The sequence below is a fragment of the Chanodichthys erythropterus genome, chromosome 11, assembly GCF_024489055.1.
Source record: "Chanodichthys erythropterus isolate Z2021 chromosome 11, ASM2448905v1, whole genome shotgun sequence".
Classification (NCBI taxonomy): domain Eukaryota; kingdom Metazoa; phylum Chordata; class Actinopteri; order Cypriniformes; family Xenocyprididae; genus Chanodichthys; species Chanodichthys erythropterus.
The window spans coordinates 32,020,806-32,043,364 of record NC_090231.1 but is presented as its reverse complement, the minus strand read 5'-3'; the positions used below and the strand labels follow the sequence as shown (position 1 = coordinate 32,043,364).

General features: G+C 44.4%; 1 protein-coding gene across 3 annotated transcripts in view; it reads left to right on the top strand.

The window, feature by feature from the left end:
* The window catches only part of coro2ba (coronin, actin binding protein, 2Ba), a 65,529-nt gene that overhangs the window by 25,485 nt on the left and 17,485 nt on the right, over positions 1-22,559 (top strand). For 2 of the 3 annotated variants that reach the window (XM_067399454.1, XM_067399453.1), the window contains exon 2: positions 14,532-14,732. In XM_067399454.1, the coding sequence (XP_067255555.1) occupies positions 14,532-14,732 (201 nt within the window). Of the gene's footprint in view, positions 1-14,321; positions 14,447-14,531; positions 14,733-22,559 lie in introns of those variants that run through there. The other variant, XM_067399455.1, reaches the window with a different exon arrangement.

Below are 22,559 nucleotides of genomic sequence, written 5' to 3'. Positions count from 1 at the left end.
GAGTCTCGACCTCAGCATCGCGATAGTCATGTTCCCGCAATGGGAACATGAACCATCCACAAAAGCTGCTTCAGCGTGCAGAATGCCCAAACACGAGATGCAACGATTGTGCCCATCAGCAGGGACCAGGGAACGACCGCACCCATTAACGCACAGATGAAATGACATACTGTCAGGGTTCATCTGTAAAGCTCTTTTAGAAGGGGAAGTCAACTCACTCGTGCTGAAGCACCCAGGGAGCGACGCGATGTGTCAGGTACACCACTCCCTGACACACCGAGGAACCGGCCCAAATCGCTACACACGCACACACTCTTTGTGTTGCTGTGAAAACAGCAGTTTTCGAGCTTATAGCTCAGCTCCTCGGAGACTCGCGACCTCGCTGAACGTGCCCTTTCACCAGCACTGAAAGCTCGCTGTAAATCCTCTTCTCGCTGTAAATCCTCTTCTTTCTTCTGAAACGAAGAAAGGAGTCTTCTAAAACAGGACACCAGTGAATGGCTCCGAAGCGAAAGACAGAGTGCGATTGCATCTGCTTCCTATTTATATACACCTGTCGGGGGCGGTGCGCATTATGCAAATATCGCACGCCAATTCCATTGGCTTGTTTTAGTTTACACGAAGATGATAGGGCTCTCTAAGCGATATCCCAATTCGTCGGTCACTACTGACGTACGTCGAACGTGACCGACTGAAAGGGAACCACCCATATTCAGCCTTTCAGCTAGTAGTGCTGTGGCCTGACTGCACCCATCCTGTCTGTATGATCCCCTACAGAGACAAAAAGGGAGGAAACTGGTGGTCTTGTGTCTTGTGTTTTTGAGGAAGTATGTCATGATACACTCAATACATTTCCCAATGTTCCTAGATGAACATCCTGCTGTTTAGCATCTAGGGTTGCAAAATTCCGGGAATTTTCAAAGCTGGAAACTTGGGAATTAACGGGAATATATGGGAATTAATGGGAATATATGGGAATTAACGGGAAGTAATGGGAATAAACAGGGAATTTACAAAGTTACAGGTTAGCCTATAACAGGGTACTTAAATGTAGTTGAAAAGTATATCTTGCTGCATAATTTTGGTTAAAACAACCATATTTAATGCAATTTTAGTTCAATTTTTTTCCCTGCACATTCCTCAATCACATTCACACAGAACACTACTTACTGCAGGGCTATTGAGGCCACACCCCCTGCATGCACTGTGCACTCCCCCAGTCCATAACATGCACATTTGATCAAAAATACAGAAAAAAAAAAACAGTAATATTGTGAAACATAACTACAATTTAAAATAAATGCTTTTTTCTATTTTGATATGCATAAAAATATAATTTATTTCTGTGATGCAAAGCTGAATTTTCAGCAACATTTCTTCAGTCTTCAGTGTCACATGATCTGTCAGAAGTCATTCTAACATGCTGATTTGATACTCCGTTATCAATGTTGAAAACAGTTGTGCGGCTTAATATTATTTAATAACCTGTGATACTTTTTTTTAGGATACTTTGATGAATAAAAAAAAATTAAAGAACAGCATTTATTTAAAATAATTAATACTTGTATTCAGAAAGGAAGTGTGAAATTGATAAAAAGTGATATTAAAGTGATATTGTTAGAAAAATTTCTATTTTGAATAAATTCTATTCTTTTTAACTTTTTATTAATCAGTGAACCCTGAAAATAGTATTACAGGTTCCAAAAAATATTCAGCAGCACAACTGTTTCCAACAATGATAATCAAATCAGCATAATTAGAATGATTTCTGAAGGATCATGTGACACTGAAATAAATAACACATAACAATTGCTGCAATAAAAATATATTTATTTAACATATTTACTAAATTAGAATCAATTGAATGCGAAAAATAAATAATTGTTATTTCATGTTATGACCAAACAAAATATATATATTTGTTTTTATATGATACTTTTATTTAAATATTATACATTTATATAAATGTCCCAAAATTTCCAATGAATTCCCATAAATTCCTGTAAATTCCCATAAATTCCTGTTAAGTTTCCAAATTGGAATATTTCCAAAATTCCAATGGAAAGTTTCCGGAAATTTACCGGAAACTTTCCGGCCCTTTGCAACCCTATTAGCATCATGGCAAAAGAAATCATAATTTAAGGCTGGTGCATACTGTGCGATTTTGGCCACGATTTGGTCATCCGAGACAAATTTTGAGACTCCTAAAAGATTCCTATAATCCTAGGCAAAAATCTGTAGTCTCTGATTGCTAGTTTGACAGCCGATTTATGACCAAAGCGATCAAATTTCACCTCTGACGATATTCTGGCAGTGTCAGAAGATTTGGCGCACAGTCCTGCAGTGTTACTTCTCCTATGACAAATGTCAAATTGTCTTCGTTTTTCAAGATAAGCCATTATCAAAATTAACGCCAAAGATTTCTTTTTTAGCCACCATTTCAGTCCCACGTGTAATGCAGCTCACGGTCACCGAATGTGTGTGGGTTGATGATGTAAAACTCATCAAGATCCCACAGTGTGACATGAGGATCATGTTCGTACAGTTTGACAAACAACAATCATAAAGGACTATTATAAATCGCACAGTGTGCACCCAGCTTAGCTGTGAATGTGAGTTGCTGCTGTCTGTATTGAATACAATAAAAATACTGTGTGCTGTAAATAATGGCAAGAAACACCTTTCTCTTGAGTTTTCCTTGACCATTGCAACCCTCTATGGACACACTGAAGCTCGAATCGCCATTGGCTAGAAATTTTTTATTTTACTTGCCAAACTTGCAAATGAAAAAAAATAAAAAAAAATCTACATAAATATAATATAAAATATAAATATAAAATGTAAATTTCAAACACTATTAAAGACAAGTAAACAGTCCATAATAAAATAAGAACAAATAATCAAATTACAAGCAATAGCACAAATAAACACAATAGATGCCAATTAAATAAACACTGCTTTTCAGGTTTTTTCTGGTAAATCTACCAGTAGATAGATACAGATTAGGTAGATTATGTATAGAAATGTAATAAAGTAATCAAATGTAAAATAACACTGCATAGTCTTCACTGTAATTAAACAGATTAATCCTTATTAAAGTTACAAAAGTTCAGTCAAGAGCAGTGAGTGATTTTTTGCAGTGAGTCTGTTGATTGATTAACATTAAAAACACAGACAGCAGCAGGAATATTAGGCTGCTGTCACTTTAAGAGATAATGCATGGATCCAGTATACTGTACTGATATTGTACATGTGTTGTCTTTCTCAACTGTTGTTTACGTTCACTTAAAACAAAACCGACTTGGATATTATGACAATTTTGTGTGAAATTGTCCATTCAAGCGCAAGATGTGAAAGAGCTCAATTCAGTATTCATGTGCTGTCAGATGCACGCAAGTTATCTTTCACATCTTCTTGCAAAATACACGTGCAAATGATAAACTTTCAAGATAATGCAGCACTGGCCCAATCGGGACTGTCAACTCTTGGCCATAAGGCAGTCCTGTTGAGCCCTGCATTTAGACCTAGCACATCGATTCTCTTTATGCTGTGTCTGTCTCTCTTTCTCTCAGGGTAAGTGCGCATGTGTGGAGAGAATGACAGATCAGTGCTCTCAGCCAAGCAATGGTGCATAAACCCCAACAGGCAATGAAACTATATGTTCGCTAAACGTATTTTTTTGCCTCTAACTCAATCACAGGCGACTGAAATTGTACCAATTTCCTAGCCATTGGCTAATTAAAGACATTTTTTAGTCACCTAGCATGAAATTTGGTGGCATACAGTGCCCTCCACAATTATTGGCACCCTTAGTAAATATGAGCAAAGGCGGCTGTGAAAATAAATCTGCATTGTTTATCCTTTTGATCTTTCATTCAAAAAAATTCACAAAATTCTAACCTATCATTGAAGTAAATCAAATGAAATGGTGGAAAAAACTCATTATGAAATACATGTTTTTCTCCAGTTCATGTTGGCCACAATTATTGGCACCCAATTATTGCAACGTCCTTTTCCCAAGATAACAGCTCTAAGACTTCTAAAATGCCTGATGAGTTTGAAAAACACCTGACAAGATATCAGAGACCATTCCTTCATACAGAATCTCTCCAGATCCTTCAGATTCCAGCTCCATGTTGGTGCTTCTTCTCTTCAGTTCACTTCACTCATTTTCTTTAGGGTGCAGGTCAGGGGACTGAGATGGCCATGGCAGAAGCTTTATTTTGTGCTCAGTGACACATTTTTGTGTTGGTTTTGATGTTTGTTTTGGATCATTGGAAGATGGAAGATCCAACCACAGCCCGTTATTGGATTTCTAGCAGAAGCAGTCAGGTTTTGATTTTTATCTGAACAAGATGTCCAGGACCTCCAACAGAAAGATAGGCCCACAACATTAAAGATCCAGCAGTATATTTAACTGGTCTTGGGGTACTTTTTATCCATGTGTGCACCAAACCCATCTGGTGGGTTTGCTGCCAAAAAAGCTCTTTTTTTAGTTTCATCTGACCATAGAAGCTGGTCCCATTTGAAGTTCCAGTCGTGTCTGACAATTGAATATGCTGGAGATTGTTTCTGGATGAGAGCAGAGGATTTATCTTGAAACCCTCCTGAACAAGTTGTGGGGATGCAGGTGCTGTTTGATCATTTTTTTAAGGTTTTCTGAGACTCAAGACTCAGCTAATCTCTGCAATTCTCCAGCTGTGATCCTTGGAAAGTCTTTGTCCACTCAAACTTTCCTCCTCACCGCACATTAGGACGATTTAGACACACGTCCTCTTCCAGGCAGATTTGTAACATTTTTAGTTGATTGGAACTTCTTAATTATTGCCCCGATAATGGAAATGGGGATTTTCAATGCGTTAGCTTTTTCTTATAGCTCAATAATATTTTGCTGCACATCAGAACTACTTTCTTTGGTTTTTCTCATTGTGATGAATGATTAAGGGAATTTGGCCTTTGTGTTATTTGTATTTGTACTCCTGTGGAACAGAAAGTCATGGCTGGACAATTTCATGCTCCTAGTCCTGGTGTGCTAAAAATGTAAATATGAATGGGAATATACTTTAGGGATATTTTACTCATAATAATTTCTAGGGGTGCCAATAATTGTGGCCAACATGTATTGAAGAAAAAACATTATTTCATAATGTGAGCTTCGCCCACTTTCAATTGTTTTACTTCGATGAAATTTTTTAAAAAAATGTTAATGAAAAAGCAAAAGGATAAACAATGCAGATTTATTTTCACAGCCGCCTTAGCTCATATTTACTAAGGGTGCCACTGCCAATAATTGTGGAGGGCACTGTATGTGAATGATTTACTCACACAGTAGAGGGTTGCTTTGTAGTCTGATTCACAAATAACTCTTCTGAGCTGATTCTTTTTAGTGACTCAAAAACATACAGAGCAACTAGTGTATTCTGATTCCTGAGCAAATGACTCTTATGAGCCGGTTCATTTAATGAATAGTTCAAATGGATGAGTTACCGGTTTAAATCAGTCTGATGAGTGTGAAATCAGTCAAGACAATAATTGGAAGAACCCCTACTGCCACGGACCCCGTTTTGCAAAACCCCTAGTGTTAAACAATGCAGATTTTTCATAATTTTTCTTCCTTATAACAGTTAGGCCTAGGGCTGCACGATTAATCGTAATCCAATCGAAATCGCGATTTAGCTCAGTGCGATTATGACATTGCAAGGGCTGCGATTTTTAATTATATAAATATGTACACAGCGTGTTAGTGAAGAGCTGCTCAGTAAATGACGCTCCATCTGAGAGCACAGCATTAGAAAAAGCAACACACGTCAAATATACAAACTTTCCAAACATGAGAAGCCTTTATGAACATCTTATCTAACAATAGACAACATTTAATGTGTTTTTACTCCAAACTCACTTCATAACGTCAGTTGAGTGTTTGAAATAGCTTTTTTATTAGCATTGGATTATAAATATACTTTATTATTATGGCAATACCAGAGAAGGCTTGATGAAAACATATAAGCCATGTATTGTTGCAGTCGTTTATTTTATTCATGCTTAATCAATCAAAGAATTTCTACCTTCTTTTTATTCAGTCACAGCGATAGCATGATGCCCACTGGGGATCAGTGTTTGTCATATCGCGTAATTTGGAGTATTTTGAGTGTCTGCTCAAGGGCGCCCTCCGGCGTCCAGTATGAAACTGTCATGATCACTAGTGAGAGTGCCCTAGTCAGCCACTAGAGGGCACTCCATCCTGGACTCTTGTTTTCATCCCTTGGACTACAATTCCCATACTCACCCCTGGACTCATTATCCCACTCATTGCACTCAGCTGTTTTGTGTTTCATCATTAGTGTCTGTCTACTTATACTCAGTTGTGTCTGTCCTTGGTTGTGGTTTTTTGTATTGTTATGTGCACTGTTTGGTTCTCTGGCTTTTGTTTTTATGGACTGTGGATTATCTGGATTTTGACCCCTTGCCTGCATTTGGATTTACGCTTCTGGATTCCCCAATAAATACTTATGCTGCAACTGGATCTCAACATCTTGTTCTTGTGTGCCCATGACAGAACAAACCACCGTAAATACTAGATCCAGCAGCATGAGTATTCGGATTAGTCACCCAGCCTCCATTGGAGAGCGGATGGATCTAGTTCGGGCAGTGGTGGCTCTGCGACAGGAGGGGAGTGAGGTAGGGTGTTTTGCCCAGTTTTTCTGGACGATGTCAAGAGGGCTGCGGTACAATGATGAGGCGCTTAAAGGGGTGTTTAATGGATGCCTCGACAACCCTCTGCCTCAGTGGGAGTTGGAGGGGCTCCAGATCCTGGATTTTTGGCGCTTTGTCCATTATCTCTCCCACAGAAGCCGTTGGGCAACCCACGCTCAGCCAGAGCCCGTTCCTGCCTGTAAGTACACTCCAGAGTCTTCAGAGGAGGTGGGCACTGAGCCTCAGCTTCACTCCGGTAAAAGGAGGAGGAGGAGAAGGAAGAAGGCTTCTTCCATCCTTCAAGGCCTGGAGTCCGCTCCAGTCAGTGAGTCCGCTCCAGTCAGTGAGTCCGCTCCAGAGTCTTCAGAGGAGGTGGGCACTGAGCCTCAGCTTCACTCCGGTAAAGGGAGGAGGAGGAGGAAGGCCTCTTCCATCCTTCAAGGCCCGGAGGCCGCTCCAGCCAGTGAGCCCGCCCCAGAGCCCGCTCCAGCCAGTGAGCCCGCCCCAGAGCCCGCTCCAGCCAGTGAGCCCGCCCCAGCCAGTGAGCCCGCCCCAGAGCCCGCTCCAGCCAGGGAGCCCGCCCCAGAGCCCGCTCCAGCCAGGGAGCCTGCCCCAGAGCCCGCTCCAGCCAGCGAGTCCGCCCCAGAGGCCGCTTCAGCCAGTGAATCCATGTTGGGTGAGCCATTGCCTCACCCTCATAAGCGGAGGAGAAGGAGGAAAAGGGCTTCCTCTGTCCGACAAGGCCTGGAGACCACTCTAGAGGTTGTCTGTGGGTTCTCCAAGCGCCTTGCCCTGCCGGCGCCACCGAAGCGCCTTGCCCTGCCGGCGCCACCGAAGCGCCTTGCCCTGCCGCTGCCCAGGCCGCCAGCCCTGCCGCCGCCGCCGCCGCCGCCGTCCAGGCTTCCTGCCCTGCTGCCAGCCCTGCCGCCGCCGCCGTCCAGGCTTCCTGCCCTGCTGCCACTGCCCCGGCCATTGGAACCGCTGGAACCCGCCTGGTTAGTTACTCCAGCGCCGCCCTGGCAACCAGCCAGGACTCCAGACCCCAGGGAACCCGCCTGGTCAGTTCCTCCAGTGCCGCCCTGGCATTCAGCCGGGACCCCGACCCTCTTGGAGCCCCCGTGGTCTGTTCCACCGGCTCCCCCCTGGCCTTCGGTTGGGGGCTCTGGTCCTGGCCCACCATCCCTCCCCCTGATCCTCCTCCTGTCCACCTCCCTCCTGAGTTTTGGTGTTTTTTGTTTTTGTTGTCTGGTGGAGCGTCTGGTAGCCGTTCCTATGAGGAGGGGTAATGTCATGATCACTAGTGAGAGTGCCCTAGTCAGCCACTAGAGGGCACTCCATCCTGGACTCTTGTTTTCATCCCTTGGACTACAATTCCCATACTCACCCCTGGACTCATTATCCCACTCATTGCACTCAGCTGTTTTGTGTTTCATCATTAGTGTCTGTCTACTTATACTCAGTTGTGTCTGTCCTTGGTTGTGGTTTGTTGTATTGTTATGTGCACTGTTTGGTTCTCTGGCTTTTGTTTTTATGGACTGTGGATTATCTGGATTTTGACCCCTTGCCTGCATTTGGATTTACGCTTCTGGATTCCCCAATAAATACTTATGCTGCAACTGGATCTCAACATCTTGTTCTTGTGTGCCCATGACAGAAACAGACATGTTTATCACCAAGTAATTTCACTCAATCCTATTCAGGGTAAAAATAGGAAAAATAATTCCTCTCTCTAAAGAACTTTGAGGGAAACACATAATTAATATGTTTTCTCCAGCGTACATAAATGTACAGGTTTTTTTTTTCCCACAGTGGATGCATAAGAGACATGTAGTTCATATTAAATACATTTTTATCCTGATAATATATCTGATAAATCCTTAGACCTTTCTAATGATTTATAGACATACTGCTTGCATATTAGCAGGTAACCCCATATTTTGTCATTTTGTCAAGGTTTAAATATTATTTTCTAATTATTATAGTTATATTTATAATTAAATACTAATGCTAAATACTTTAATAATGAAAGTTATTACAACAGTAATATTTCTTATTTGGTTTAATATTTTTATTTAGCAATAATGATAATAATAATAATAATAATAATAATAAAAAAATAAATTAGTCAAAATAATATATTAGCACAAAATTTCGGGCCAAATTGTGCAGCCCTACAAACAAGCATATATATATATATATATATATGTATATATATATATATATATTAATTTGTTATGTAAAAACGCATTTTAAAATCGCAATTTTAACCAGAAAAATCGCAATTAGATTTTTTCTCCAAATCGTGCAGCCCTAGTTAGGCCAATGTGAAATGTTAAAACCTGGGTATCAGTTGATACTCACAGCTGCAGCTGCATCATCTGGTGATGGAAAAATACAGCCAAGCAGACAGACCATAACAAACAAAGGGCACCCCAGTACACAAAACACCCTCCAGAACAGTAGTAATGAGGGTCTCTATCCCATCTCTGAGCCGTTTTCCTCCCTCCCCAGAGTTCTGTCTTCACTGAGAATTGCAGAGATTTAAATGCCCTTCAGCTCTGACAAAATCATTCTGTTCTGCAACTTAACTTATACATGTTATTATGTTTTTCTTAAGGTATTGTCAATGCTGAATAACATAAGCTTGTGGCTTAGGATGATCTTATTATAGTGTGCATACACGAATATACCGAATCTAGTGAAAACACACAATAAACATTAAGAAAATACAATTTTATCATTTACAAACTGGTGGCTGTATCAGGTAAATCTCATGTTGTCTTCATTATATTTCAGTCTGCACTGAGTAAATTCTGAATTTTCTATAGCAAGTTTCTCAAAGTTCAGGGCTGGCAGACAGATTTAAGGACAAGATTTATTGTTAAAAGTCTGTGCTAAAATCCATCTTTATAGTCACCAGCCGTCATTCTGACTTTTCCGTGTGTGAAAGGACAGCATGCAACTTGACCTGGCCCTCTCTCAGCTCTATTTCATTCACAGCTGGAGCCAAATCTGCCAAAACAGGCAGACTCAGAGTTTTTTTTAACTCCCACAGAGACAAAATGGCATCAGAACTCACTCCCCCAACTCAGAAGCAGGAGCTGGAGGTTATAATTCCCAACAAAGACGGGCTCCCTCCCTGGCATGGTGAGGCGCTGAAAGCAGTCTAACTAACAACCAACTGTGGCCTTCTGTAGGCCTTTCATCCGTTTGTGTGCCCCATTTTTAAGACAGAAGAGGCTTGCTTCCTGTCTTGGAAGCTGTTGAAATATTAGTATCTTTGAGTGATTCATGCATGAATAATATTCAAAGGCTAAGTTGGGTTGGGGAGATCTAATATTTGGATGCTGTACTGGAGTGATGAATGGGATGAAGTGCACTATGAATGAAAAGATTTGTGATAGCTGCATATGGTTAGCCTTGAATTTTGGCTTCCTGTGTCATCAGTACAGCGATAAGATAAAAGCTGCACACTTGGCATTGATAAATTGGATATATACTTACTGTATACCTTTTAAGTACAGATCTGCAGTAAATGGTAGAAAGAAGCATTAAAGGAGGGAATAAAGAAAATCGAAACATAGCAGCAGAAAAAACTGCAGGCAATATGTGAAAAAGTCAATAAACAGTGTAGTCTCTAGAGTCTATCCTGCAGCAAAAGAGCACGTGTTCACAAGCACACATATATAGTGGAACGGTATACACACATCACACAAATAATTTTCTTTTAAGCAGTCTTAATTTGCAATGACACCATCCAAGACAAAATTATATATGCTTCAGTAGTCTCGTGTTGCCAGAGTTTTGACTAACAGCACAAAATCTGGTCCAGATTGAAGCTTGACCTGTTAAGAACCACCCAGGAAAAAAAAAAAAAAAAAGTCTGACTGACAAATAAACCTACCAACAACAGCATATTTTTCACATGTCTTTTAGGGGCAAGACTGATCTGAAACAGAGTAGATTACAGTAATAGACCAGTATCAAAAAAATATACGATGTAACGATTATTTCACATATTTGGAAAGAGGTATTTAGAAACTGAAGCTGAACTTTTATTATAGAGTGCATCAAATAAAACACTAGTGTAAATTTCAAAGATTTATGTCATTCATTTTTAATTTAGAAAAGAACTGTGATTAGCTCTTCTTGAAAAGCACTAATACAATAAGCTTGGTACACTCTCAAAAAATGTGTAAAAACTGATAGTTTAGGGGTACAACAGCTTGAGGCAGTACTTTTAGAAGGAATAAGGTACTAAAATGCATCTTTTAGGGTAAGATAAGGTACAAAGGTGTCCCGTTAAAGGTAATGTAGCACCAGCCAGTCACAATAACAGGCAATTTCAGCCAAATCTTGCCATTTTTGTGGGCAATATGCATCAGACTGTCATTAAACAAACTGTGGGCGGTCCTTGGGTGTACCCTCTAAGCCTACAGTGCATGTGCACATATACACATAAACATCCCTTTGCAAGTCTACCTCTAGCCCTATGGCCTATATAGAGATGTTCTTAAAATGAACATATTAACCTTCCTTGGGGCAGTATGGGAGGTATTTGCATGAATGCCTGCAACAGTCAGACAGCTCAGACTACAAAATATCTGTTGGGCGTTTTACAGACACATGGTGAACAAAGAGCATAGCTGAAGGGAAGGCTAAAGAGAGAGTGCAGTCGTGCTAAAATAAAATAAATCTTGTCTGTCTGCATAGGGGTTGTCATGAGCTAGCCAAATATCCCATTTAATCTTTCGACATAATTAGAGAGAGAAAGACATTTGTTTTTAACATAGACCTGAGAACACTCCAGACAATGCCCAAGGTCTTATATTAACATTCCCCTGTTTATTTCAAAAAATATCACATAGCCTAATTATAATTATTTGAGAAGCTGTAAATCGACCAACCACAGAACAATTTACTAGCCTCACACATCTTCTGCATGTAGGGTCAATTTAGGACATCCTACCAAAAACAAAATGAATAAAAATGCATTTACTCTGTTTAACAAACATGAATGCGATTACATGGTCAACCTTCAGCCAGTCTAGCTGTAGAGTTCACAGAACATAACTGCTGAAACAAATTATGCCTAAAGATATTTGAACAACATACTTATTAATCTGTATAGGCTGTGGAACAATAATTACTACAAGCAAATGACAATTAAATTATGAAGGAAATGTACACAACATATGGTTCAAAAGTTTAGGGTCAGTAATATTTTCTTTTAACAAACTAATATTTTTATTCAGAAAGGATACATTAAATTGGTCAAATGTAACAGCAAATAATAAATGCTGTTCTTTTGAACTTTCTATTCATCAGAAAAAATAAATGTATCACGGTTTCCGCAAAACTTTCCACAATTGATAATAAGACATCAACACTGTTAATAACAATGTTACTGAGCACCAAATCAGCATATTAGAATCATTTCGGAAGGATCATGTGACACTGAAGACTGGAGTAAGTGAAATTGCCATCACAGGGATAAATTATATTTTAAAATATATTAAAACTCATTTTAAATTGTAATAATATTACAGTTTTACTGTATTTTTGATTGAATAAATGTAGCCTGAGCATAAGAGACTGGCAAAAACATTAACAATTCCTACCGATTCCGACCCCAAACTTGAATGGTACTGTAAATACGCAAATACAAAATGCCCCGTGTTCATCAGTATCAGTAAATGACACACATCAGAAGTTTATTGCTGAAACTTTTAATCGTGTCATGTATATCTAACTGTAAAACTATTTATCTTAAATACAGCAAAAATATTTACTGGACATCTGGAGGACAGGGCAGTTAGGAGAGAAGAAAAAAAAAGAAGAAAAATAGGAACATAGAAGGGGAGAAACAAGAAGGTTGCTATGTATTTAAGACCACAGCTACCATAGTGGATGCACATACAACAATAATCATCCTCCGGTGGAAACGAGGACACTTCCCCCAGACATAAGTAGACAGAGTGCAGTTGCATCATACTTATTATACAACTCTCTATGTAGTGCTGTCTTTTAGTTTAGATCAATATGTTTTATAAACTGAATGAGATGGTAAGGCATCTGATTGAGTCAATGGCAGTAATAAACCAAAATACATTAATAAGCATACACTGACATAAAGAGAGGAGGGAGCAACAACTTATGCAAAGGGAGGCATGTAGGGCTGGGCCTGGTAAGAGGGAGGGAATGAAGTAGTGAGGGAGGGATGAAAGGAGGCTGTGGGAGGAAAAAGGGAAAGAGAGAAACAGATGCAACTCAGGCCGGCAAACTAGATGCACACAGGAAGCTGGAGAAGATACAGGCTCTTTCTGTAGATGACTGCAGAATACAGAGGGTGGACAACTCAAAACCAGAGGAAAGGTAGGAAGTTAGCCTCAATAATTTGGAGTCAGACAATGAGCTGAAAATATGATCTATATTATTCTCATATATTGAATAAGCAAATATATTTTGGGAATTTATGTATAGAAACATACTTGTGTAAAGTACACAGATAGAGAGTGGTCTGTTGGTGTCTTTTGGAGATAAGTGTAAGTGAGCGAGTACGTGCAACATTAAATGAACGAATGTTCTTGTATATGCAAATCTCAAAGGCCTCTCCCTGGTTGATTCGGTTATGGTTAAACAGGCACACAAGCTCCTTAACCACGCACACAAACCGCTTAATGCTTTAGGACAGTTGTAAACATTCAATATGGTGGGAGAGCTGAAAATTAGACATGTGGACGTAAGAAAAAGTGATATGATGAAGATCTCAGATAGAAGCAATTTCAGTGCTAAAAGCGACTAGCCAAACTTTTTAGGCATGCTAGCAAAATTTCCAATCAGTCAACATATAATGTTACAAATAAACTATAAAAGGTTTTGCATGTGCTCATACACAACCTTACAGATATTCACAATGCAGCATTTAGTCATGAGTAATGTCAATCTGACAAAAAGATTCAAATCAGACGCTGGTGATTTAGCACTTCCTCTCTTCCTTCTGGCTATTATCTGTTCGAATCACAGCTCATTTTGGTTTGAATGGCTCAGTCTCATTCATTAGAGCATAAATTGTTGCTTACACATTCCTTTAGGCTAAACTACAAACAGCGGTTTATGTTCTACTGAGTGAAATTTTACAAGCATCCACCAACCGCTTCCTGTTTGAGTGGCAGAGTCTTCTAAATTGTTTCATACTGGAAATCCAAGCCAAGTCAACACTAGCAGGTCCAATATTCATATTGATCTTATCTGTATTGCACTTATCATATCACGCTGTCACTGGACATGCTTGTTGTTATATATTTATTTACATAATCTGTGTATGAGTTTCCCTATAGGCCTAAGTGAAGTTTGGCTGGGTAATGGTTGGGTTCTGGGTGTTGGTTTGCATTTAGTCTTGTTTACTTTGTGTCTTCAATCCTGCTGGTCTATTACGAAAACACAGATTCAGGTTTTCCACTAGCATCATGCCAAAAGTGAACATGTTTTTAACTTAAAAGGTCAGACAGACATCTTAAATAATATATTTTCCCTTTAAAAAACAAGTTAAGATTATTTTTGCAAATGCCACAGCAATTTCATTATGCCTATGTTTTTCTTTTAAAAATTATTCTTGACAGTATAGAGTATTCCCAGGCTCGAGCTCACAAATTCAAATAACCCTGAAGTATAATGAAGGCAAACAGATTTGGTTGGGTGGAGCTATATTTTTAAATGTGTAGACTTGATACGAATCACTACTTCTGTCCAGGTAACAAGTTACATAAAAATAAAAATTAAAAGCTATTAAAAAAAATGCTGTCACTAAGCTTGTTGTCTTTGCATGTGCTTTGCAGATGTCATGGCGGCCGACCTACCGGAGCTCCAAGTTTCGAAACGTCTATGGCAAAGTGGCCAACCGAGAGCACTGCTTCGAGGGCATCCCGATCACAAAGAACGTCCATGACAACCACTTCTGCGCGGTCAACGCCAAGTTCCTCGCCATAGTGACTGAAAGCGCGGGAGGAGGATCTTTCGTTGTAATCCCGGTCACTCAGGTAACCACAGTCACGCAGCTCGCGCGCGCACTAGTGTTTTCTCTAGACAGGGTTGCACTAAATTAATGACCGACAGAATGTAGGGCGTCAGACTAGTACAATCAGCAGCATGAATGAATGATGCTGACCTTTCAAGAGGCTTATTCTGGCCACATACGTGTAGGCAGTTAGTTTAAAATGGAGCAATGGGCTCGTGTTTATGTGTAAGGAGACCGCATTAAAGGAGTAATGACATGGTTTTTACATGTTCTTTTAGGTTCACTTATAATGTAAATAAAGTTTTGTGGGGTTTTTTGTACCAAAAAAAGATATTAATGCGCAAAAAACGTACTCGGTTACTAACGTAACCTCGGTTCCCTGAGATACGGAACGAGTACTGCGTATGGGGAAAGGTCTCCCTTTTTCCCCGCTGCTGAAGCCTTTTTCAATAACGCAGTGTAACTGCACCGTCATTGGTTCACTCATAGACAAGTTGTTGAACCAATGGCGGCGCGGCATAGCTGCGCGGCCTATGGCGACAAAGCGCGCGAATATTCCCGCCGAAATGGGCGGGGTATAGGGCTATATAAGCAGGCGTTTCGCCATAGGATTTCAGTGTCAATCGACTGAAGCGACGACCCTGAGCCGCAGCCTCGTGGCACGGCAAGTGACGCAGTACTCGTTCCGTATCTCAGGGAACCGAGGTTACGTTAGTAACCGAGTACGTTCCCTTTCGATACTTCACTCGTACTGCGTATGGGGAACGAATTCAACCACGCCGTGCCACGGCTGGGAACGATATAGCTTGCATTTGGCCACCCAGAGGGGGCAAAAAGGACAAGCGGAGGCAAAGCCTAACCGAACCCATGGTTACACTGAAGGAAGATACTTCCTATGGTGGCGTGAAGCGGGACCTGTTGGAAGCCGCTAATCACACCGACAGGACCCGAGCTTGTAAGGTCGGGACATCGAGGTGATAGAACCTGACAAAGGTGGACGGCGAAGACCAGCCGGCCGCCTCACAGATGTCTTGGATGGAAACTCCGTTGGACCAAGCCCACGAGGAAGCCATTCCTCTAGTGGGTGGGCCCTGACTCCTATGGGGCAATTAGTGCCCAGTGAGGAGTAGCACAGGTTAATAGCATCCACTATCCAACGGGAAATGCGTTGTTTCGAGACCGGAGACCCTTTGGTGCGGCCGCCAAAACAAACAAAGAGCTGATCCGACAGTCTGAAAGACTGTGATCGGTCTATGTAGGTCCTCAATGCCCTGACTGGGCAGAGTAGCTGCAGCTCTGGTTCGTCCGCCGAGGGAGGAAGAGCAGAGAGCGAGATGACCTGAGCTCTAAACGGAGTTGAGAGCACTTTAGGGCACGTAGCCATGCCTAGGTTTCAGAACGACCTTAGAGTCACCAGGCCCGAATTCGAGGCATGCAGGGTTCACAGAGAGGGCCTGCAAATCGCCAACACGCTTTACCGATGCTAGTGCTAGTAGCAGAGCGGTTTTTAGTGTTAGGGGCCTGAGGTCGGCTGAACCCATTGGTTCAAATGGGGCTCCTTTCAAGGCCCTGAGGACCAACGAGAGGTCCCAGGAGGGAATAGTGAGAGGGCGAGGAGGATTCAAACGCCTAGCACCTCTCAAAAACGGATCACGAGCCCGTTTCGTCCCACCGATTGGCCAGCAATAGGAGCGTGGAACGCTGCAATGGCTGCTACGTAAACCTTAAGCGTGGAAGGGGAGCGCCCCATTTCCAAGCGTTCTTGGAGGAAAGACAGTATGGAAGATACGTCACTCTCCACAGGGTCTATGTTGCGTGTTGAACACCAATCAACAAAGACTGACCACTTCTGGTCGTAGAGGCGCCTCGTAGATGGGGCTCTAGCCTGAGAAATGGTATTTAGGACGTCCTCGGGGAGGCTAGTCGGCTCCCATCGAGGGACCAGAGGTGCAGAGCCCAGAGCTGCGGCTGTGGGTGCCAGATTGTTCTGTTTGCCTGAGAGAGGAGGTCCCGTCTCAGGGGAATCGGCCACGGGGCTCTTAGAGAGAGCCTGAATAGCTCTGAGGACCAAACCTGGTTCCTCCAGAGCGGGAGCCACCAGAAGGACTCTGTGCTGGTCTTCTCTGATACGCCTGATGACCTGGGGGATCAGTGCGATCGGAGGGAAAGCATAAAGGAGCGTGCTGGGCCATGTGTGGGCCAGAGCATCTACTTCCTTCGAGAAAAATGTTGGGCAATGAGAGTTGTCTTCTGAGGCGAAGAGGTCTACCTCTGCCTTCCCGAAGAACTCCCAGATCGTGAGGACCACTTGGGGGTGGAGCATCCACTCGTCGGAGGGGATGTTGCTCCGTGACAACATGTCCGCACCCAGATTGTTCCTGCCAGGAACATGAGTCGCTCTGAGCGACTGAAGCCTCGGAAGAGCCCATTCCAGCAGTCGTTTCGCCAGAGCGCATAAGCGGCTGGACGAAAGACCGCCTTGGTGGTTCAGGTATGACACCACCGTCATACTGTCTGACCGAACTAGAACATGACGTCCCGTCAAGTAAGCCTGAAAGAACTGAAGGGCTTTCATCACTGCTAGCATCTCTAGACAGTTGATGTGTAGATGGCTTTCCTCGTGGCTCCACGAGCCGAAGGCCGGTCTGCCCTCGCACACAGCGCCCCAGCCCAAGTTGGAGGCGTCTGTTGAGAGCACCGTCCTCCGTGAGACCGCCTGTAAGGGGACTCCGCGTTGGAACCATACTGGATCCATCCAAGGTTTCAGGGCTAGAAGACAGGCCCGATTGACCTTGAGACATAGGCGGCCGTGCCGCCATGCGCTGGGAGGAACCCGGAACTTCAACCAGTACTGAAGAGGCCGCATCCGAAGAAGGCCTAGCTGCAGCACCGGGGAGGCGGAAGCCATCAGCCCTAGCAGCCTCTGGAAAAACTTCAGAGGGAGATAGGCTTTGTTCGTGACAGATGCCGTGAGCTGCTGAATTGCCAGGGCGCGCTCTGGCGAGACTACTGCCGTCATACGGACCGAGTCGAAAACTGCTCCCAGAAACGAAATTCGTTGAGTGGGGCATAGCGAGCTCTTGGCTAAGTTGACCCTGAGACCCAGGCATTGTAGATGGCTGAGGAGCACGGATCTGTGGCGTTCCAGCTCGTCTCGCGAACGGGCTAAGATGAGCCAGTCGTCGAGGTAATTCAGAACCCGGATTCCCATCTGTCTCAGAGGGGAAAGCGCCGCGTTCATGCACTTGGTGAAAGTGCGGGAGCCAGAGACAGCCCGAAGGGCAGGACCGTATATTGGTATGCCACCCCTTCGTATGCGAATCTCAAGAATCGTCTGTGACGGGGGCTATCTGGATGTGAAAATACGCATCCTTCAGGTCCAGCGAGCAGAACCAGTCCTCGGGGCAAATGTGCGCGAGGATCTGCTTCAGCGTCAGCATTTTGAACTTCCGTCTCATGAGGGAGTGATTCAAAAGCCTGAGGTCTAGGATGGGTCTGAGACCGCCATCCTTTTTGGGGACCAGAAAGTAGCGGCTGTAAAAGCCTGTCTCGCTCTCTGACGGAGGAACCATTTCCACAGCTCCTTTTTCCAGCAACGACATGACTTCGGCCCGGAGGACATGAGCGTCGTCCGGATTGACCGATGTTTGAAGCACCCCGGCGAAGCGGGGGGGCCGTCGTGCAAACTGGAGCGAGTAGCCCTGGTTTACGATCCCCATGACCCATTCTGACACATCGGGGATGGCCTGCCAGGCCTCGGCCCGAGTGGCTAGGGGTTGAATAATGTTGGGTGACAGACCGCCGTTGAGAGGGTCGTACACCGCGAGGGGTGGAAGAGGAAATTTGCTCTTTTTGTGATGAGGTAAAAATTTGTCCGCCGTGAAAACGGCGTTTGGAGTGGGCGCAACAGGTGTGGGCCCAGCTGTCACTTGGAGTATGTTTCCCACGCCCGGAAATAAACGAGGCGGAGGGGAAATTACCCGTGGGAGCTTTTGGGGTGGTCCGGTCGTAACGGGACGGTCCCCCATCCTCTTCCTGTCCGACGAATCAGGACGACTTCGGAGGCACCGGGTCCAGCACAATCCTGGGCCGGGGTCCCTGGCGCCTCGGGAAGGGAGGGCGCTTCGCAGGGCGCGAGCGCTGGCGATGCTCCTGGGGCGGCGCTGCCTGTGTTGCAGGTGGGGCTGGTTTGTTCTGCTGAGCCGGCGCAGTCCTGGGGCGGCTAGACGCAGAAGCGGAGCTGGAGCGCTTAGGCAAGAAATGCCTCATAGCCTGAGACGATTTCTGCGCGGCAGTAAAGCGCTCAGTGAAGCCATCCACTGCAGGCCCGAAGAGACCAGAAGGCGAGACCGGGGCGTCTAAGAAGGCCGTCTTGTCTAGGTCTTTGATCTCCGTTAGGTTGAGCCACAGGTGGCGCTCCAACACGACCAGGCTGGCCATGGAACGACCGATGGCCTGGGCCGTAGCCTTCGTAGCTCGCAGGGCAAGATCCGTGGCGCTGCGGAGATCTTTGAAGGCTGGCGCGTCGATTCCAGACTCATCCAGAGAGCGGAGGAGTTTGGCCTGGAATGCTTGAAATATGGCCATGGTGTGGAGCGCAGAGGCAGCTTGGCCCGCCGAGGTGTAAGCCCGTCCAGCCAGAGTAGAGGTGGTCCGACAGGGCTTGGAAGGAAGGGCCCTCTTCGTCTTCCAACCCACAGCCGCGGGAGGACAGAGGTGAGCAGCCACCGCTTCATCTAGGGGTGGCAAGCGCTCGTATCCCTTCTCCCTCGGCGCCGTCGACGGCGGTGAGGGCGGAGCGGTGCGTAGTGTGGAGGCGGGCAGAGTAAGGAGCGCGCCACGACTTCGTCAGCTCTTCGTGGACCTCAGGAAAGAAGGGCGCTGAACGCTGGCGAGGTGCTTGGCGGCGGCCTGGCAGAAACCATTCGTCCAGGCGGCTGCGAGACGGCTCCTCTGGAGGGGCCCACTCGAGGTCCAGCTCTTCAACGGCTCTAGACAGGATGCGGAAGAGCTCGGCATCCATGCCCTGGCCATGCTCGATGGGTTCCAAGGGAGGCGGTGGAGCGGGGTCTTCCGGCTCGCCAGCCCATCCTTCCGCTTCGGAAGCCGCAAGAGACATGGAGTCGTCTTGTTCGTCGTCTGTTCCCCCGAATGAGACGAGGTCACTCGCTTCTGCGGAGGGACGCTGCTCAGGGCGAGAGAACAGAACTGGAGAGAGTTCCCTGGGAGGAGAGGGCGAGGCACGCGGGGGCTGGGCCGGCGTGAGCTCGCTCAACTCCTGGCGCTGAGTCGCTCTACCCCGCTGTCTTTTCCTCGCCGGACCGCGGGAGGAAGGAGACGGGGAGGGCGCGAGCGGCGAGATCGCCCTCAGTGAAGAAGGCGACCCGCGAGCGCAGGAAGCGAGACTCATACACTCGCAGTGCGGGCATGAGTCTCCAGCGAGCGCGCCGTCTGCGTGGGGCTTGCCCAGGCAAGCGACACACTCGCTGTGTCCATCGTCGTCGTGCAGGGGGCCCTGCAAGTACCACATGAGTGGCGGGGCATCGTGAGACGCCGCTGCCGTGAAAACGGCAATTGGGTGGCTCTTTAGAGCGGCGAGGGCCGCGGAAGCTCTTAAAGCGGTGAAAACCGCTGGAAATCGCTCTTTTAGAGCGGCGTTTAAGCCGCGGATGAAGCTCTCAGGCGGCGCGCCGGATGGCGGCAGGGGACGCACAGGAAGCGGCCGGAAGCGGGGAAGCGGGAGGCGGCGGCTCGGCGACGGCGCTAGAAGCTGCAGTCCGCGAGGGCGCCGGCGCTTTCTTCCACCGGCGAGTCCAGGCGAGTCCGCTGCGGGAGCCTCTTCAGACGGCGGCGAGAGCAGAAGGCGGCGAGCTTCTTCGGCTTCAGGCGGAGATCAGCGAAGAGAAGTAGATGTCGTCGCTGAAGGAGAAAACACTGAAATCCTATGGCGAAACGCCTGCTTATATAGCCCTATACCCCGCCCATTTCGGCGGGAATATTCGCGCGCTTTGTCGCCATAGGCCGCGCAGCTATGCCGCGCCGCCATTGGTTCAACAACTTGTCTATGAGTGAACCAATGACGGTGCAGTTACACTGCGTTATTGAAAAAGGCTTCAGCAGCGGGGAAAAAGGGAGACCTTTCCCCATACGCAGTACGAGTGAAGTATCGAAAGGGAACTGTTATTTTCAACTCTCACTCAGACCCTCTGTCTGTCTGTGTTAAAGGGATATTTCACCCAAAAACGGAAATTTGCTGTTAAAGGTGCTGTAGAACGTCTTTTTAAAAGATGTAATATAAGTCTAAGGTGTCCCCTGAATGTTTCTGTGAAGTTTCAGCTCAAAATACCCCCTTTTTTTTTAATGAATTTTTTTAACTGCCTATTTTGGGGCATCATTAAATATGAGCCGATTTAGGCTGCGGCCCCTTTAAATGCTCACGCTCCCCGCCCACGGAACTCCTGTTTGCCTTTAACAGCATAAACAAAGTATAAACAAAGTTCACACAGCTAATATAAACCTCAAAATGGATCTTTACAAAGTGTTCGTCATGCAGCATGTCTAATCGCATAAGTATAGTATTTATTTGAATGTTTACATTTGATTCTGAATGAGTTCCAGGCTATGCTCCGTGGCTAAAGCTAACATTACACACAGTTGGAGAGATTTATAAAGAATGAAGTTGTGTTTATGAATTATACAGACTGCAAGTGTTTAAAAAATTAAAATAACGACAGTCTTGTCTCCGTGAATACAGTAAGAAACAATGGTAACTTTAACCACATTTAACAGTACATTAGCAACATGCTAACGAAACATTTAGAAAGAAAATTTACAAATATCACTAAAAATATCATGTTATCAATGATCATGACAGTTATTATTGCTCCATCTGCCATTTTTCGCTGTTGTTCTTGCTTGCTTACCTAGTCTCATGATTCAGCTGTGCACATCCAGACGTTCTGCCCTTGTGTAATGCCTTGAACATGAGCTGGCATATGCAAATATTGGGGGCCTACATATTAATGATCCCGACTGTTACGTAACAGTCAGTGTTTTGAGATTCGCCTGTTCTTCTGAGGTCTTTTAAACAAATGAGATTTATATAAGAAGGAGGAAACAATGGTGTTTGAGACTCACTGTATGTCATTTCCATGTACTGAACTCCTGTTATTTGACTATGCCAAGATAAATTCAATTTTTAATTCTAGGGCACCTTTAATTTACTCACCCTCAGGCCGTCCAAGATGTAGGTGTCTTTTTTTCAGAAGAACATTAAAGAAGATTTTTAGCTGAAACTGTGGTCCTTGGTGATTCATATAATGCAAGTCAATGGCTACCATTACTATGAGAGTCAAAAAAACATATAGAGGCAAAACAAAATTAATACCCGTGGCTCCTGACGATACATTGAAGTCTTATGAAGCAAAACGATCAGTCTGTGGAAGAAACTGAGAATTATTTACAACATTATTACCTGTAATCCACAGTCTAGCAAACGGTCCTGAGCGCGTTCATGGTAGTCTGGAGCTTCCTGTCGCAGTGTGACATATTCACGGGAGCAAACTCACATATGAGCTGAAGCTGTGTTTGTTTACAACAAAGAAGCAAGACACACTTGTTGTGTTGTTCATCAAAGTAGTACTAAAATGTCATGTCGCAATAATTGCTGAAGCTTTTATTATATTATCATGATATTGAAATATGCTGCAAAAAAGTGTGGTCATACAATAAAAGGTTTAGTAACTTTTTCTAGCAACAACTGAAAGAACTGAACATTTAAATACAATAAAGTAATAAACAAAAAGGTATAAAGTAAACAAATGTTTCAAGCTGATTAAAGTGCAAAATA